The sequence below is a fragment of the Amphibalanus amphitrite genome, unplaced genomic scaffold (genome assembly GCF_019059575.1).
Source record: "Amphibalanus amphitrite isolate SeventyFive unplaced genomic scaffold, NRLGWU_Aamphi_draft 000098F_arrow, whole genome shotgun sequence".
NCBI lineage: Eukaryota > Metazoa > Arthropoda > Thecostraca > Balanomorpha > Balanidae > Amphibalanus > Amphibalanus amphitrite.
Genome location: NW_024881593.1, coordinates 66,221 through 86,025, shown reverse-complemented (window position 1 = coordinate 86,025; position 19,805 = coordinate 66,221). Strand labels below are relative to the sequence as shown.

The window sequence follows — 19,805 nt, the reverse complement described above, 5'->3', positions numbered from 1 at the left end:
GCCAGCACCGGCCGCAGCCCGTTATGTTGTTCTGAAGCCATTTGAGACACGCAACTGGCCATCAGCAGCAGCAGTTACGGAAACGAAGAGCGTGAAGACAAAGGCTGGCGAATGTCGTTAAAGGTAGACTGTCACCTTTTTTTTACTTACCGGTTTTCGTAAGAGGTGCCCGCCCTCACCACAGATGTCCAGTCCATTTTCCGTTATCCTCACCCTGTAACGCGCAATCGCCTCCCAAAGTTCCATTTGATGCCATCTTTTTCGCCGGTGAAAATGCTCATCACTACGATAGCATGTATGACACTTTTCATTACATTTTGGCATCATAGAGATTCATTGTTATTTTTCTTGAATGTTGTGACAAATTTCGTAATACCAATATTAATTTCAACAGCAAAGACGTACATTTAGCAAATTAATGTTGAAGGTTTCCTAGTATACTAGCATGAAGAAAGGCCGATCTCTTAGCATTGTGAAGGATTTCAGGGAAAGGAAAAACTTTGTCGATTTTAATTAAGAGCATTTTATACAAATTTTAAGGAAAAACTCGTCAACAGGGTTTTATTTATCTTTTCTTATTCACACATATTCAATTCAAAGGCGATAAATTGTTAATTAGCAAATTTGTGGTAGAAGACAATGCTTTTTTTACTTGAAGGGAAGTGGTAAAGGGAAGACCTGAGGTCCGATCTCTTCAACACTAGTGAAGGGAGCAGACCCTATGACAAAGGTAAGTGGTAAAGGATTTTTGGTTTGCTACCATGTTCTGCATGTTTCCACCTCTGTTTCAAACACGACGCGATAAAATTGAAGACTTTTTCGGGGCACGTGTCAAATGTATTGCTAATTCATAGGCGATGCTGAAAGTGGTTTCATCCTCATTTCTACGGTCTCTGTGCGCTAATATTTAATGGTTTTCATCGTGGTAAGTTGATATACAACGGTGCCGGAATCTCTCAAGTAACAAGTAACGGGTGTGCACTTAGTTTTGGAAAAAGATCGATTATCTCTTTTTTGAACTTGAAGTTATAAATACAAATGCTGGCATAGTGAATACCTAATCATGCAATTGAGGATGAGCATGCCAAAATTCAAATTTATACAATTGACTTGGGGAAACTACCCATGCTGGAAACTGCCAGTCTGCAAGGTATGGCAATTTCGACAAGATCTGGTCGGTGCGGGCTTGTTCAGCTGTTGCGGCGTGGTGCGGATTTCGCTTGGTGTGCGGATTTAGTGGATCACAGTGCAGATTTGGCTTGACGATGGACTTGACGGACAAGACGATATTGATGAGGCAAATAGAAAAACATTGCTGGAGCTTTTATGTGTAATTCAGTGTCCCCTGGGTTTAAATGAGTGTGCAACTGCTGGTCATTTTTGGGTTCTGTGCGGATCTTTTACCCTCAGCCCACATTGGGGTGGATTTTCCGGTTTTGAAGGGTTGGTGCGGATTGTGAACTTGGGCTAGTGCCCTTCGTCGACATGCGAGCGATACTTTGCAGCATGGCTGCGCACGGCTGCAAAGTATGGCTTCAGCTTCAGCAATGTTTTTCAATTTTCCTCATATATCTTGTCTGGTCTGTCATGTCCATCAACAAGCAAATCTGCAATGTGCTACACCAGTGTCCCAAAATTAGGGATATTTTGGCTTGGGTGTTCGAGGGTAAAATTCCTCACTACAAAGAGGACTGAAAGTGGAAAATTGCCAGTCAGAAAGATACAAAGAAGAATGAAAACATGATCACCATTTTCTATGTGAATGTTACAGGATGTGGGAGCTGCGATGATTTAATGGAATTTGAATGTAGGTACAAGCCAGCCAGCAAATGTACATGCGGATGATTTAGTTGTTAAAGTTGGGAGGGCAACTTGTCCTGGAAAATTAAAGGTGAGAGTGGACCGAGTGGACTATTCAATTTCACAAGGATTTCACTTTCCACCCAAATCTTGGGACACTGGGCTACACTAGATCTGCACCCTACCAGCCAAATCCGCACCACGCCGCATCAGATCAGCACCAGCTGAACAAGCCTGCACCGACAAGCTTTTGTCAAAATTGCAATGCTTTGCAGACTGGGAAACTACTAGGCGCAAATCCAAATATTGATCGACCAATAAACAGTTGAAGTGAGCAGGGCTATGACCAAACTAGGAATAAATAATTTAAATATGAATGCTTATAATTATAAATAGTTATAAAAATTAGTATTTGTCAATCACCATTCAGCGACCGTTGACCTGACTCAGTCTGAAAAACGTGGCAGCCACGTTTTTCAGACATGCTGAAAGCTGTCATGCTGCACCTCTTAATATTAATTGTATAACAACTTTAAATGACAAATACAGCTTTTCTTTTACAGCAGCAACATGGTAAACCGTTGTTGTGTCAAGACATGCAAGCAACACTTTGATTACAAGCCCCAACATAAGCAGGGTGCAAAATGGAAACTACACAGGTATGTGATCTCGCCACCGTCATTGCAGTATTTGAAATGCAGTATCATGAGGGTTATATTTTACCAGATAAACGCCTTTTGGGCGAAGACCGAACGAGCGAGAGAACTGTAGCTTTTCTTGACAAGGGGTCCTCTGACTTCGGGAATTTTTCAGCTATCGACACAAAATTGGCACACTGCTAGAACTAGACACACTCTACTATGTTATGAAAATGAATGAACCGGGGTGCTTGGGACATTCACTTTGCACGTGCAATGAATTCATATCCTATACTGTAGGTAGATTTCCATATCAATTTCACGTGCTTTCAATAATTCTTTAGACGTTTCAGTTCGTTACAGTCTCAAAAGGTCTCGGTTATCTTTCAGTCTACCCCCAAGACCTAACTTATTGTTTTTTCCCTGGCCCGGCATGCTCTCGGCACCATCCCTCCAATTCTGGCCCAAGGCAACGCACGAGCGCTGCCTGCATCTAGTATTGAAAAGACTTCGCTTCGCTTGCTCGCTCGTAACAACCTATGTAGGCTGTCGCCATTTATTGTGGCACAAATGTAAATGCACAGAGAAACCACCTGCTTTATTACAAAGAATTTGAGAAATCAAGCGATTACACCCCAAATCGCTTCCTCCAGCCGGAGGCTGTACCCTCGAAGGTAAGCGCGCTCCGTGGCCGAGAGAATTCCAGCGGTAGTGTTAGACGCGAAAGCAGCTGGTGCGGACGGCCATATTTTGCTCGAACGCGTAATCGCGTGCCGGTGGGGTGGTTCTATTATTTGTCTGAGTTAGAGGCGGCTTACCCATGGGGCGGTATATGGTGCAGAGCTGGGCGCCACTGACAAAGAGAAGGACGCTTATAATGTGACACAATGTGTTCTAATGTTATAATATCTTTTTTCGGCATGGGCCAAGTGCATGTGACCTTGGGGTGGTGCGTCAGTCAATAGTATGGAGATGAGTGCCTGTGGGCTGTGACGTTATGACGTTGTGCGTTGTTTTGTAATTGTGCCGTCTTTTGATGGGGCGAAGGCTTGCAAATCCGCCCCATTGGAACAAAAAGACATTATTGGCACGCCCCCCCCCCCCCAGCAGGGCACGGGTAAACACTCTGGTAGTTCACCAACCTCTCTCTGCACTGTGATTTCAGAACCTTGGTACGTCACCTGCGACGGCGACGTCACCTGCGAGTTCCGCGGAACCCCTGACGCCGTCACCAGCTGGACCATCCGCGGCACTGGACCATCCAGCGACGGCCGTGACGCCGTCACCAGCTGGACCATCCGCGGCACTGGACCATCCAGCGACGGCCGTGACGCCGTCACCAGCTGAACCATCCGCGGCCCTGGACCATCCAGCGACGGCCGTGACGCCGTCACCAGCTGGACCATCCGCGGCACTGGACCATCCAGCGACGGCCGTGGCGTCGACTCTGCCGGTGCCGGAGAGGTCGGCGACGTCACCTGCGCCGCTGGTGTCAACACCGCATGGACATCAGCTGCGAGCTGGTAAACGGCGGTGGAGTGGAAGCAGGTGAGAACTGGCAACCTATTTATGACAAACTTTTCTTTTTTGCTTGAGGGGTGATTCTGGTGTCTTTCTGCTAGAATTATTCAAATTGGGCTTTATCTATTATTTTGACCATGGACGTGCCTCGAGCATACTGCAGCAAAATTTTTACATTTATACCCCCCAAAACCCCCCTAAATATTGACCTAGAGCAACCAAATTTGCGCAGGGGCGAGAACTCCAGGGGGCCCACCTACCTACCAAATTTGGTGTTTCTAGGTGCCATAGGAGCCAATCGCGAGGGGGGTCGCATCACCCCCCCCCCCTGCCAGGCCGTGTTATGAAAAATGTCCTGCCAGGGCGAGGGTTAATGTAGGAGCTATGCACACATAAAGCATGTGTTGTTTACAGCATGGTACTTCGGCTGCAGGCTTGAAATGGAACAGACTTTAGTCTTATCTGCATGTGGTAGCTCGAGCAGAGGTATTACATCTGCTTACGTGTCCCGTAGCAGCATTTTACACCTTGTCCTGCTCTCCCACAGAGCGCGCAAGCCACCAGCCAGCTGACTCAGAGCCCAGGGGGCGTTCGCCACCAACATCCGCACGGCGCAGCTGCAGAGGTGATTTCTGCCATGGAGCAGCATCCGCGGCTCCATGACATCATCCTTCCATCATTCTCCATCATCATTTCCGGAGCTCACCCGACGGCGGAGCTGGCTTAGGTCGGCGTTTGAGGCGCGGCGGGGGGCAACGTCTCTGTGCCCTGCTCCGGGTCCCCGCCGCCTGCGGTCTCTTCTGCTGCCGCCACTGAGGGGAACGGCTCTTCTTTGAAGACATCATCGGTCGACGGTGATGCTGGCGGGCCGGTGGCGGCGTGCCCCGTCGGCAGCGCGCCTGGGGAGGACGCTGGTGACGACGAATCTTCATCGCCGTCGGCACCGGTCGCGAGCGAGTCGCTGTTTAGTTGGCCTGCTACTGTGCCAAAAAGTGCGACTGTGGCCAGACTGGTATACGATTTGTCAGTGCTTACGCCCCTCTTGCCGTGCCGGCCGTGCTCTTTGCCGTCTATTGGGGATGCGTTAGAGTTATCGTTTTGGGGTTTATACCGGTATCAAGATTGATTTAAAAGATGGATTTCATCACATTTCTCGCGCACGTTCCACACGTCCTTTTGGTGTTTTGTATGATGGTAAAACGTGCTTATACCTTTTCTCTGTTACCAATGGGCCCTATTAGGTACTGCATCTCCTGCATTATTAGGTAGAGATGCAGTACCATTATTAGGTACTGCATTATTAGGTACTGAAGGAGATGCAGTTAGGTACTGCATCTCCTTCGGAGATGCAGTACCTAACAGATGCTTTCAGTGAACTTGTAGAGTCGAGATTTAACGTCAGGTGTTTGGCGTATTTAGATGATTTTCTTTTCATGTCCAAGGACGCTGAATGGTATCGCTGCGTTTCTGACTAGTGTTGGGTTGTGTATTAATTTCAATAAATTAGTTCTCGTTCCGTTGCATGTTTTTACGTTTCTTGGTGTGTCGATTGACTTTGGGCGTGATTCTGCGCGTGTTCAGGATAATGCCTTGTCTTGTCACTATTGCGGGATGGCCGTGGTCCAAGCACAGTCGCTGTGACAGACGGTTCGATGTGTCGACCAATCATGTTGCTTCGTTTTTGGCGCCTTGTGTGTTGTCCGGTCTGTCAAGACTCAGCTGGCTCAGTCTCGACTCTGGCTCTGGCTGGCTCAGTCTCAGTCTCATCAGAGAGCGAAAGGAGCTGCGCGCGCGGCTGCAGCAATTCATCGGCGGCGGCGCTGTGAACGCTGTGTCGGCGGCGCGCGAACAGGAGCTGATCGCGCTAAACGAGGACCGCCAGCAGCTTGTCCATCTGCAGCAGCTGGTGTTGCAGCTGATGGGCGGCCAGCAGCTGGCGGCGGTCGCTACCCCCCCCCCCCCCCGCCGGTCCTGTGTGCGGGGACCGCCGCGCCCGGCAGTGATGGAGGGTACTATGGCGGTGTTACATTCCTAACTGTTGTCACATATCAACTGAGAACCGTCCGGCCGGAGGCAGTTAACGCCGGCCGGCACCTACTCACCGTGGCCGTATTTTTTTATATGGAGAGAGGAGAGAGGAGAGAGAGGACATCAGGTTGTCAGAGAAATAAAGTGTATATTTATTATTTGAATCGAGCGAGTCGCGTGTTCCACGAGCGGGACTTGGAGCAAAAAGCTGGCATTGAGATACAACGAACAGAACGTGGCGTCGAGCAGGAACGCCCCCGGCTATGTACACGGTGCTGCTGGGCGCGCGACCAACAAAACACGAGAATGCATCAACATCAAAGACACACGGTACATCAAAGCCCTCCGCGCCATCGCTGGGTCCGTCGGCACCGCTAGCGCTTCTACAAAACAAGCACGCACATAGAGACGCCATTTCCAAACGCACGCATACACAGAACAAAAACGCACATGCACGTCCATTCGTTTCACTCAGTCACCCATGAACGGCTTGGGTTTCCGGACGGTCACCAGCCGGCGGGGCCGCGCCGCGGCAATAGGCGTGAGTCTCCTCGTTGAGCTTGCTGAGCGCGCTGCCACCGGAGGCGGACGGGGCGCCGCCGGCCGCGCCGTCCTTCGCGTCGCTCACCTCCACCTCGACCCCACTGTCGGAGTCCTCGGCGGCGGCGCGCCGGCGCAGCTGCTCGCAGATCTCCTCTGTGACGAAGGTGGCGCACTTGGAGTCGCGCATCAGCGGCGTGAACTCGAGCTCTGGCCGGCCCTGGTGCAGGCGCCTGGCGCAGGTAGTGCTCCGTCAGCGGCCGCGGCTGCACCACGGCAGCGCGCGATGCTCGCACAGCTCGCACTCACGCTCCACGGGAGCCGGCGCCGACTCCGGTCGCCGCCGCTTCACCGGCGTCGAGCTGGCCTGAGACGAGCCCTTTGCCGCACCGCCCGAGCCCGTGTGAGGGATGATTGTGAATTGTGATCTCGTTGTTGATTTTGATGGGCTGTCCGGTGGCGGCCGCCGCCGCAGCTGCCTTCCTACGGCCAAACGACTCCATAATCTTCTTGGCGACGACAGAGTGAGGGCTGTACACGTCATTCTCGAACTGTTTGTATACATATGCGAATGTGGCCGTACAGACGGTGCACTTGTAGGGAAAGGTGCACCGGGTTCAGCATCACAAGGTGGTCCTTAAAGACGTGGTGCAGGAGCTTCCACTGGTACACCTGGCGCACACAGAGAAAACACGTCACCGGTAAATCCCAGTTTGAAGTGAAGGAAGATGTGCATGAAATCCTAGGACCAGACAACTCGCAGGGGGGAAGTCCACAAATGACGCAACATCACTAGGTACAACCTCGTATCGCACAGCAATGTAAAATCATTAATGGTACCTAATGGTCTCCCTAATAACCAGTGTACGTGTATCTCCAACCCGAGCCGCCTCCCACGATAAGATCAAGACTTGTGTCAAGACATGTGTCCTAAGTATTAAGTAATAAGTTCACCTGTATCAAGTTCACCTAGCACCACTTTTCTGAAAGAAAAGTGGTTCATGTTTTAGTGCCATCTTTCATTATAGAAAGACAATGATGTTGAATGTGTTTTCTGATGAACCACAAAGTGAAAATCAGTGATTTATGGGTGCATTGTATTTAAGAATTCCTTTTGAATTATCATGAGCAGAGTTGAATACCTCCTTTTGCACTCTTTAGAAAATGAAGAGACTCACAAAATTAAAACATGATTAGAAAGAACACATCCTTGGAAATGTTTTGTGTACTAACCATATTTTTTTCACAAAACATTTATAACTTCCACCAAACCACACAATGAGTCAGGTGAGATTATCTTACATTAGGTAAGGTTAGGTAAGGTTAGATTAGGTTGTATTATTTCTGCTTGTAGTGTACCTGACTTTTCAAGGTAGGTACATGATAATTTTAATTGCAATAATCACCTTAAAATATATATTGGCTAGCAACCTAGATAAAGGCTAGGCCACACATGGCAATTAAATAAATATTAAAAAAATTGTTTCATACTTTCACATCGCATCGTAAGAAACATTCAGTTATTTACCTTTGGGGCTCGGGCTGGGCGGTGGGTGAAAAGTTGAGAATTCTTCTTGCCCCTCGACCACCTCCTCTCCTCACCCGTCCTCGTCCTCTCCCTCGCTCACCAGGCATCTTCACCTGGAAGGTAGGCATACAGAAATGGGCCAGTCTGCAAAACGTGGCAGGTCTTGACAATATGTTGTCAGGGCACACACCACAGGTTGTGGCAGGTTTGAGGAATTTTGGGGCAGAAGCAAGGAAATCTGGGGCAGAAGTTGAAAGCTTGTCACAGCATTGATTCATTTCGCTTCTCATACTTATTAAATGATGCACTTCATCATTATATCATTTTCATCATATTTATGAGGGGCCCTCATGAAAGGAATTGGGTTGCCCAGGTCTCGGCATTCCGCTTGGGGCAATGTTTTGACTGTCCCAAACATCTTGTCACGGATTGAGCTCCCTGCCACACTTTGAAGACTGGGAAATTGGTGCTGGAATGGAAACACTATCAGATTCATGACAATTTTTCCAATACCATAGGTATTTGTTATCCAAATAGCACTTGTCTCAACTTAGTCTATCACTATTCATATAAACCTGGAAATAGTCTAGCTTTTAATATCACATGCCAAAATACATGTATATATATACCTATCAGATGAATCAGAATTGGAATATTTTAAGATATAGATAACATAACTCATTAAAACAGGCAATTCCAAAAGCGTAAACACGACATACATAACCAAAGCAAGGATCATTGTATATTTCAATTGTAACATGCGCGCCGTTTATGGCGACAAAACCCGCTTCCATATCTTATGACCTTGAAGTCTAGTGATGTGTCAACATTGTCGCTAGACATTATCCGATTGATAATTTATGATAATCGATAATTTTTTTACGCGATTCACGTGATGATAGCTTGCCAGGTGAATTCTAAAATTTCGTTTTATCCAGGGAAAAAATCATGGGCCGATCTGAGAAAACTTTTTGAAGGTGGCAGTCTTCCTTTAAGTGTCGTTATGTCGCTCGACTAGTGAGACTCGCTGACGGCGCCAGTAGAACGGTATCCGTTTGGAGATGTATTTACGTCCTCCTGGTTAGTCTGGAACCAAAATCCTAATATGTTAGGCACATCTTTCTCACGATGCATTTGGCATTTGCTGACATTAGTAGGCCAAAAAATATGGGGTCCCAAACTGGCGGTCCAGCCTGGAATGCAACAGGATAGGCAAAGTTGCCAAGTAGGGTCAATTGAAATGGCCGAACGCACGTTTCTTTCAAAACACTACCATAGGCGTAATGTTCAAAGCGGATCCTGGGCATCAGATGGTGCCTCAACAATATCTAGAAGCCCGGAAAGCAGAAGACGGCTGCTGACAGCTTAGGACACTGCGAGCTGTCACATAACACACGGGGTCAGACTGGCAGACTGGACAAGGCGGGCAGCAGTACGATCGTAACGACTTCCACCGCGTAATATTATGTGTTATTCGACTTGTTGGGGGCTAGTGTCCACTAAACCACTGGGCGCTTGGCATTGCATATATAGGAGTCACTACCTACTACAGAGCTGGGGGCTTTCCAAACTTCTCAATATGAAAATGACCTTTATACATTATGCTATCCGACTTTTTTATTTTTTCTTTGCTTTTCCATTTCGGTGATCATGCCTGACACCGACCTCGGTGAAGGTGTAGCTGACGCAAATTTTTTATTATTATTTCTTTGTTAAGTAAGACAAACACATAGGCAAACACCGAAACACAAACACTCACATCTACTATTCCCAGCTCGGCACATGGGTATGTACAGCCCAACGCTAAAGTAATGTAGGGTTTTACCAATATCAACGCTTGGATTTGACTGGCGATTGTTTAATGCGGAGTGATCGAAAAGAAGAGGTCAATAGCTAAAATTGCAGCTGCAAGGGTGACGATACATATAAGCTACATTCAATGTTTCATTGTAGCCTGGCTAATCGTTCCTAAGCTTCAGAAGCAGAACATAACCATGACTGAAACCCCACATTACTTCTGCTGTGGACTGTACATCGATCGCTTCTGTTAACCCGTCAGTCACTCGGGTCAAATCGTGAGCTGTTCCCGCCCTCCTCGTGCCGCCCTCAGCCCCAGCGTGCCAGCCGTCGGCGGCCGCCGCAATTTCGGACAGCGTCGCGTGTGTGGGTCCGTCCGGCACGCGGGTCGGCCGGCACAATACCGCCTCCATCTGACCTTCATCTGACCCGGCCAGCGCCCCGGGCGATCTTGTAAACAGCCGCCGCCCCGGGCCGGCGCGGCGGCCGGCGCCATCAGAGCCACCGAAGAGCCGCGAGCGAACGGACGGGGTAGGCACGAGACGGCCTTGGATTAGGGGTGGGAGCGACAACACACGCACGCAGCGAGTCAGCGACAGCTCGGTTCACCCGGGCCGCAGCAAAACAACGCCGAGCAGCGACAGCAGAGAGAAAATCCAGAACTACTGGCTGCAAGCAAATGCGTATAAAAGATATGTTGCAATGCGCTCCGGCCTGCGGACGCAAAATATCAATTTTAGAATGAGAAGGAGGAGTGGGCATTGTTTCCTGTTTGTGCAAGTGCACGCTGAACGCAACAAGAAAGAAGTTGTGCGAAATGGGAATTAAACCTATGTGGAAAAATCTAAATCGAACTATTAAGAGATGATGTGCAGAAACGTTGTCCGGAGAAATATGGAACTAACAGCTCACCAATCGCCCCCGGGCTAACAAAGGAAAGATCCAAATACCTACATTCTAAGGATGACGGACTGAATTATTATTAGCCTTTGTAATTGTGTAGGTTTTGTGTTTTATATATCACAACGTCAATGCCCTGGATATCACAATGCCACTTCCAGTCACGTCCCACCGTGACATACCTATCTCTCCGGTCATGAATGTCATTTCTTCACAGGCTGCAGAGTCCGCTCGTTCACAGCACGCTCTTCCGCCCACCGGACCGGTCACCTTGGCCCGGCTGTCGCTGCACAGCCAGACCCTCAGGTGATCAGCCGTGTGGGAAGCGCTCAGACGCGCCCGCCCAGGGAACTCCACTGGAGGTCTGGCTGGCCGATCCGGCACGCTGAAGTGTCTGTGAAATGGTGGCGCGCGAGCACAATGGTGGCTACTGACAGACTACAGTCGGTGAGTTTGGTAGCGTCTTTCGTTAAAATTGGTTAAAATGATAACTGATGTAACCCGCGCCCCACTGGGGTCTGCGTATAACACGCCCTACTGGGGAGGGGGGGGGGGGCTCTCCATAGCCCCCCCCCTCCTAACTCCGAAACTACTGGGCCGATCGTCAAAATTCAAAGGGCGTCTGATAGCCCCGGAAAAACTGTCGAGCGAAACCTAATTTCATTGACCTCGAGGTCACTGATGACGTCACAGGTCAGATCAAAGTAAAAATTATTAGCACTTTGGCTTGTTCACATTTTGGGCTCTGGCCGCCGTATTACAAGTCAGATCAGGCTCATTTTTGGTTTCCACACTCGTGAACAGATGCTCTAGATACCTTGAGGGTACCAAACTTGTACTTTGATTTTAAGGTCAGGGTCAGGTCATCACAGGTCACGGAAATATTATATCATGCGTCGGTCACGTGACACATGTTTTATGGTCCATTTAGGCCATAGATTTCGAATTTGATGTCGCCTGTGTCATTAGAGGTCATTTTGAGTCGAATTTAGCTTAGGTCAGGTCACTTTCAGGTCAAAAAAGGTCAAATTTTGAAGGTAAAATTTTTCAACAAAAAAGGTGTCTATTGGATGCAGTTTGAGCTCAGGAACACGATGGTGCTATTTATATTGGTGTACGATGTCAAATACGTACTGAAAAATTGATTTGAAAAAATACTAATTGTGAATTTTTTGCAATAATGCGTATAACTTGGCCATTTTTGAAGATATTTAGATAAAACTTGCAAGAGTTAGTCATAAGCATGTGTTCTGTCACATATATTCCGGTTTTTTCGAAAGGTAAAAACTTTTTGAAAAAATATAAAAATATAAATTTTGAATATTATTATATAAAATTTTCGAAATTTTCAAAATTTTGAAAATCCGAGATTGCAGTTTGATAGCGCAGTCAATTCTGAGTCCTTTCATGCAAAGAAATTGGATCTAGCTTAAAAACTGAGCTCTTGGGAGCGATTGCCGTGGTTCAATGTTTTGCGTCGAAATCGGCCGAACATGACGTCACTCTGACGTCATTTCCGGCCGACCTATGGTAGCTACGAAGTTCAAATTTTGACACAAGGTGTCAAATTGATGCAGCCGAAGGTACTGAAAGTTTGGCGTCGATACGTCAAGTGGTTTGGAAGTTATTGCAGAAAAACGGGAGGGGGCTATGAATAGCCCCCCCCCCCCAGTGGGTCGCGGGTTAAAACGGCATGTTTTAACCCGCGCCCTGGGGTCTGTTTATAACGCGACCTGCAGTGGGGGGCTATTTTTTGCCCCCCCCCCCTCGTATCTCCGAAACTACTAGACGGATCCGCAAAATTCAAACGGCGTTCGAAAGGCCTGTCAAATTTGTCAAAGAAAACCAAATTTCATTGGCCTCGGGGTCACCGATGACGTCACAGGTCAGGTCAAAGATGAAATGTTTCACCGTTCACGGGTCTTCTAGGGAATGCGCTATAACACCGAGGAAAACGCATTTTGTCGAGAATCAGCGATAGGGCGTCAGTTGCCTAGTAGATATGTTGCTATTAGAGGTCACCGACAATACCAGGTCAGGTCACAGGTCAGGTCACCAAGAGTCACAGGTCAGGTCACATGAGCCCAACTTTACTAAGGTTGTGTGATGCATGTTTTATGGCCAATTTTTCATTTCCAACTCAATGGTGTTGGTTTTAAGACTATCAGGTACCTACCTACGGCTTAGGTCACTTTCTGGTGAAGTTCAGGTCAAGGTCAGGTCAAGGTCAGGCCAAAAAAGGTCAAATTTTAAAGTTGATAGTTTTGCATAAAATGGGTATTGATTCGATGCAGCTCGTCACGGGGAGTCTAATTGTGGTCTTTGTTTTGCGCTACGTGGTCTAGAATTGCTAAAAAGGAGTTTGAAAATTTGACGTCATCAATTTTGAACAGTTTTTTCACTATAACTTTGCCAAAAAAAGAGGTATCAATCTCAAATTTGGTATGTGGATGGAAGGCGCTAAGGACTATCACATATATTCCGTTTTTTGCGAAATTCAGAAAACTTTTTGGATTTTTCGATTATTATATCCAGAAAAATATTTTTTGATTTTTGGGGAGCAAAATCCAAAAATTTCAAAAATCCGAGATAGCAGTTGTTTTGTAGCCCTGTCGATTCTACAGCTTTTACGTCTTCATCATTTTTCTGTATTTGCAAAGCTATAGGCCTGACAGGCGACAGCTCTTCCCGCGAAACCCTTTTTTGGGTCGAAAACGGCAGAACATGACGTCACTCTGACGTCATTTCCGGCCAACCTATCATAGCCTTTGGATTTTTTTTGGTCACAATGTGTAAAATTGATGTCCGGGAGGGTACTGAAAGTTTGGTGACGAGCGGCGCAGCGGTTCTGGAGATATATTGAAAAGTCTGGAGGGGGGGGGGGGCAAAAAGTAGCCCCCCCCCCCACCAGGTCGCGGGTTAATACATCAATTCTCTTACGTAAATGTCTTTTTTTCTGAAATTCACGTTCTCAATCTCCCTGCACAATATACAATATTGTGCCCTTGGCCTTGCCTGTAATATAGGCAAGGCCAAGGGCAATGATGCTACTGCGGGACTCAGCGCAGGACTACACTAAGCGCCTGCAAACAAACCCGTTTCAACCGCAGAGGTTCGGGAAGTGTCTATCTAGCCGGCGGTGATGTGATCAGCTCCTCTGTCATTTGGCATTGAGACGTGGGCGACCCGGCCGCTGTCGGGGGAGCCTCACCTGACCACGTCACGGGGGTGACATCAGCGTCCCGAGCCCCGTGGGGTCGGCCAAATTCGGTCCGGGAGCCAGAGCGCAGCGGGGGAGTGGTGTGCGGACCGTCGAACTATCTCTGCGGTCCGTGCGGCACATTCATGGGCAGCAGCGGGAGCAGTGCGCCGAGCCGCCGACCGAACACATCTGTCTGTGCGGCACATCCAGGGGCAGCTGAGGGGAGCGACTCACTCAGGAACTGAGAACACTTACGGCGAGACACGTTAGTGTTCGGATTGTACTGACGCGTTCAGTTTACATCACAACTATGAAAGCCGAGGAGTGGCTGGCTGACGAATGGCGATCTTTGCGGGTCGACAGTAAACCTTTTCGTGATGAGCTCCTCTCAGAGTATTGACCAGCCAGTTGTTGGTGCCTTGTCTACATATATAGTTATGTCTTGCATATCCTGTGCATCAGGTGCTTACTAGAACTCTTACGCTGCTCCAAGCGACCATGCGGGTGACTGGACTTATATGAGAGGCAGTGACGCGGTACCCGCAGGCATGCACGCCCCCTCCCCTCCCGGGGGAAAGAAAGGTCCGGCCGGCCGGCTAGTGTCGGTTGGACGCGTGCCCTGGAGCCGTGCCAGCCGGGGGCCGGGGCCGGACACCTCTGTCGGAATAGGCCGAGGCCCAGCAGGGTTCGGAAAGACGCCATCCGATGTCATTTATAAGACGATTGCCAGAAAGGGTTCGATGTAAATGATTTTCAACTTAGTCCGAGTTTAGTGATTAAAGCTTACTAGATAGGTAAGGGGAGAGATGAAGCTCCCGCAACCATGGATATTAAGTGCCAGAAAGCTTTGGTCTGACCACTTTTGTTTTATTGTCAGTGCTGATGCGCAGTGCATGCCGTTTACTTTCAGCAATAATAAAAGTCGTGTATTTGTGCAGTAGGTTATCACAAATCTTTCGCATCTGGGTTGTCCGTATTTACCGTATTATTATAATTGCGCGGACTGTTCGTGCGCCGTAAACGTAAATATACCAATATACGCTTAATGTATACCCCGTATACCCAAAATACCTGGCACGTACCGAGCTGGAGAAGGTTAAACAATATTTAACCTTGGTAACCAGAGGGATTTAACAATACAATTAGCAGAATCGTACCAGTTTATGTCTAGTTATTTATTTAGGAGCCGTATTTGTGACAGACCGAGCTATATATTTTATTCTTACGTTCCGTTACGCTGAACGTTACGCTGACGCAGTGCATAATCGTTCAGACTTCGCCAAAAACTTGTGAAAATTGACACTGATTGACTACGAACCCGATTAGCATGCGCCACCATCTTCACAAATCACATTCGACACTTTAAAGCATTTGGAACACGGTGTGAAAAGCCACGCACGAAGCACAACTCGCGTGAACACCACAAAAGCTCGCGTCACTCTCGATTGTGAGCCTTAAGTCGATACACGAACTGCAAGCACATGAAACACTCCCGCCTCTCACCGACGCTGCCTGTGGACACTGCTTTCTGCCACCTCTTTCTACGAATCCGCTCGAAGAAACTGCCTCCAAATAGCTGGCCTTTCGGGCGCTTCACATGTGAAGCGATGTCCGTGAAGTTAGCGTCAGCAACAGCAACGAATACAGCGTCGGATTCAGAATCGCAATTGTGAAGACATTGTGAAGACATTGTGAAGCGCCCGAAAATGCATTGACATGCACCTTCGCCGTCCCTCGGAGGTAGGCGGACTCGTCATTTACTTACCTACTCAGTGGCATCAGCCTTTAAGATTTTCAGTTGGGCTGATATTTTGACTGACTGGGACGGCATTCAGAGGCAACTCGATCGTCTAGCGTCCTCCCAGGAGCGCTGCGATGACGGCCGAGAGCAGCAGCGCGGCCGACGGCCAGCCGCGCTCCGAGCCGTTACACATGTCCGTGTCGCAGTAGCAGCTGTTGTCCTTGCACTCGTTTTTCTTCTTAGGGTAACAGCCGCGAATCTCGTTGGCGCTGTCCTTGGGGTCGGTGATCTTCATGCAGGCCTTGTCGGCCACCACCGTGCACTCCTTCAGGAACTTTTTGTCGTCGGGGCTGCCGGCGTCGAACTCCGTGCAGGGCGGGGCCGAGGTGAGCATGCTCAGCGCCGCGCCAAGAGACACTCCAGGAATGTCTCTGGTCGACTTGCAGGTGTAGCACTTGAGTGCCTGGCTGGAAGCCGCCAGGCACACCACAGCGAGGAGCACAGCCAGCTTCATATCGGTGGCGGGGTGGGGAGCTCGGAGACGCGTGCTGCCGGCGGTGGCTGTCAGAGCCGTCTGCAGGGCGGGGACGCCGGCGCCGGGACCGAGCGGCGCAGACCGCCGACCGCGCCCGCGGCTGCAGCTGACGTCAGCCGCCCCCGCCCCCGTCGGCGGCGGTGTGCCAGTCCAGCCCACTGAGCGCCACCGACCGGGCCGCCTCCAGCCGACAACGGAGCGACTGAGAGTCAATAGTGGACTCCTCTGGTAGACATAGGCACCCGCGGGGCACTTCAGAGCGTTCGGTTGTAGGCAGGTACTCCGTTCCACCCACCGCCATCACCTTTTATCACGCTTAAAGGGACCCTCCCACCTTAACATTAGTTTTGAGTTGAGATAGCCAAATTGGTGGCCATGGCCTGCAAATACCGGTTTGGGCACTCACAACATCGAGCAATGCTTTAATTCGAAGATATGGAATTTCAAACTTGCAGTTTTCGGATTTTCTAAGGGGCTAATGCATTGGTATGCCCCCTTAGAATTTGTGACGTCAGCGGAGATCTAACGATTTTTAAATCTTAGACTAAAACCATCGTTAACACGTGGTGGTATACGCTGCTTTGCGCGCAACGTCTGCCGCACTTTAAGGCTGCCAAATTATTGCTTCCAAATAAAGTCGCTAGTAACAGGGAGATCCCAAAAAGTAAACAAAAGTAAAAGCCTAATATCTTGAAAACCAGTGAATATTTTTCGGTGAAATTTGGTAGATATTCGTTTTCGCTCTATCTGAACCAAGGGACATCACTTTCATGCCAATTCATTAACTTTTTTGAAGGTGGGAGGGTCCCTTTAATTTCCTCTCGACAAACAACTCATCGCATCTGACTTTATCACCTGTGTGTTTGGGAATTGGGTAACCCCTGACGAATCCCCCTCCGAGCTGCCCTCCCTGGATCCGCCTATGCTGGGACGGGGACCAGGCTGGGGTGCCGGCGGCGGCGAATGTCAGGTATCACCTGCTGTTCCGACCCTGCCCGCCGGCGCGTGCAGCAACACAATGCTCGTGCACGCTCCGTGATTTGTGGAAGCATGTCGTGTCTCCTGTTTTCTTTTGACAATTCTAAACAATGCAAAATACGTGCTGGTGAGTCAGATGCAGCGCTGAACGAAATCAGACATCTTAATTTCCAATTTCCAAGAGTCACGGTTTACTGGCGAGGGCCACCATTGTTTCAGCAGCACTCTACCTATCAAGTTCTTGCGATTTTTATCGACATAAGAAGTTTAGGTATCTTGCTATGTTTTCAGCCTGCGTCGTCAATTTAGGTATATGCATCAACTGCACATATATTATCTATGCTTACCTCCTCAGTGCATATAACGGATCAGATAATCTTCGTGACAGCATACACCATCAACGATGTTCATTGAGCTGAATTTATTCTTAAGAATGCACCGTACTCAGTACAGTACAGGTGTACAGGTACGGCGCAGACCCCGCCCCCCAAAGATACCCCACCTTCTCTGCTTATTGCTGGAATCCGTAATGACTAACGCGGGTATTTATTTAGTTGTCATTTTCACACATTTTTCCACGGCCACGTCTCTTCCACGTGTCATGAATTTTAAGACGTTGTTTAAAAAATTGCTGCAGAACGTTAAGCTAGACTCCTGGGCTGGCCTAACTCGCGGGTATTTTGGTCGTGGTTCATGGCTACGCGCATTTACAATAGATGGCGCTAGTGGTGATTGCCTGAAGTTAGGCTGTACCGCATAGCTTCCACTAAGAATCCCACCGAAGCGGGCGGTGGAACAGGGGACAATGCGAGAGCGCATGACGTGTCCAAACAGTCTTACACGAATTTCCCCGTTCACAATGATTTGATCTGACCGGCAATGTGATCAGAATCAGTTACCGCATGGTATGCAGTGCACGCCCGCTGGACGCCAGCAGCAGGTGCCGAATCGGGGTGAACCGGGTCCGCGAGGTTTTTCCCATCGCGCTGGTCGATTTCGGTCCAAAGCTCTCCTGGCCGATCTATTGAGGCTGGAGAGTTCAATGTGTTTTGGTTCGTGCTACTCTAATGAGCCAGGTGGCAGCCGGCGGGCGAAAGGGTGAGGGTCAGTGAGAAGAGTACTGTGAAGCGAGCACGCCTGACCAAGGACTCTGAGGACGGTTTCTGCTGCCATCTGTCTGCGATACGCTGAACTTGAGCTCCAGCTCTCAGCAGCAGACTGGGCATATGCTCTGTGGTCGTGCAGGCATGGTTGCTGCGCTTGCAACTAGCACCACCTAGGTCATTAACCGAGCTGGTTGTGCCAGTAGACCGTAGCTTTTTAGAGATCATGGACTCTGAATGGAAAAACTGGTGCTTCCTTTGGAGGCATGCTCACACTCAACATTTTTACTTAATCGATTTAAGCATACTCTTAAACTTAACATTTTTTGCTACCTAGGTAGGTGCTTAATTTTCTGCGATACCTATAACCGAAATGATATTTTTGATTAATTTGTCAGTATTCCGTTCAATCAAACGAAGAAATAAAAAGCAGACGGTCGAGCCGCGCTTAGCTTATTAAAAGACATTACGAGTACGTGCGATTCAGAGGTAACAACAATGGAAACGGCTCGGGACAAATTACTAAAAAAAAAAGTTGTAATGCTTTCCTATGGATTATAAACGACAGCAGCACATAGACAATATTTGTGAACAATTATATTAATATAACAACTCAGACTCATATCATGACTGCTTATGCTTATGCGATTGTTATGAACAGCGTGTTTCACATATATTGGGACAAACAATGGTAGTTACAACAGCTAATACATCATAACACGCCATCGCAAAGCGCAAACGTACACATCTACCCAAATATAACTTATATTTCCCATCAGCCAGCGACTTTCACAGCTTAGATCAGCTGACTGATAACTAATGAAATCAACTATTGATGACAATAAGCACATCGTCCAGCCTAGCGTATGCCGACAACGTCGGCGACATTCTGTCTCAGGTAGGATAGGTAAGGCTGACTGGCCATCAGAGAGCTCCCAGAAGCGCTGCGATGACGGCCGAGAGCAGCAGCACGGCCGACGGCCAGCCGCGCTCCGAGCCGTTACACAGGTCCGTCGGACAGTAGCAGAACGGTTTACTGCAGTTGTCTGGCTTCGTCAGCGGAAAGCAGCTGCGGATCTGATTTCGCCCATCATTCGGGTCAGTGATCTTGACGCAGCTCTTGTCGACCAGGAGGGGGCATAGCTGGATGAAGGAGGGGTCCGGGTTGTCGGGGTCGAATTGTGTGCACGGTGGCAGGCCACTCATCAGGCTCAGCATCGCAGAGGGCAGATCAATGCCCTCGATGTCCCTGGCGCCGATGCAACTGTAGCATTTCAGCGCTTGACAGCAGCCAATGACACTTAATGCGATTATAAATAGGCGGCGCATGGCTTGGAGTTTTGTCCAAAGATATGATGCTTTTTCCAATTTTCGATTAACGATTCCCTGACAAATAAAGCAAGACCCTTTCCCGATAAGAACGTTTTAAACGTTCTCTTTGTGTCTCCACGGTTTAGCTGTATGGCAATAACACCTTTGTTCGCTTCAACTGAT

The 19,805-nt window shown here is 48.6% G+C and overlaps 1 protein-coding gene and 2 long non-coding RNA genes across 6 annotated transcripts; 1 reads left to right on the top strand and 2 right to left on the bottom strand.

Annotated features, from left to right (window-relative positions):
* The first annotated feature begins 652 nt into the window (after window positions 1–652).
* On the top strand, window positions 653–5,479 carry LOC122380429. Of its 4 annotated transcripts, none has more exons than XR_006256327.1 (4): window positions 653–730; window positions 2,364–2,459; window positions 3,604–3,986; window positions 4,507–5,479. It is a non-coding gene; the product is annotated as an uncharacterized LOC122380429 (long non-coding RNA). The 4 variants fall into 4 exon arrangements; XR_006256325.1 differs by lacking the exon at window positions 653–730 and adding an exon at window positions 758–925; XR_006256326.1 differs by lacking the exon at window positions 653–730 and adding an exon at window positions 1,311–2,130.
* Window positions 5,480–6,115: 636 nt separating this feature from the next.
* LOC122380428 lies at window positions 6,116–8,774 on the bottom strand. The gene is made up of 3 exons (XR_006256324.1): window positions 8,685–8,774; window positions 8,056–8,168; window positions 6,116–7,199 (listed from the first exon to the last, which is right to left on the bottom strand). It is a non-coding gene; the product is annotated as an uncharacterized LOC122380428 (long non-coding RNA).
* A 7,030-nt stretch (window positions 8,775–15,804) lies between these two features.
* Window positions 15,805–16,209, bottom strand: LOC122380419. The gene has a single exon (XM_043363570.1). It carries the CDS (start codon window positions 16,207–16,209, stop codon window positions 15,805–15,807), a length of 405 nt encoding a protein of 134 aa, XP_043219505.1.
* Window positions 16,210–19,805: the final 3,596 nt, after the last annotated feature.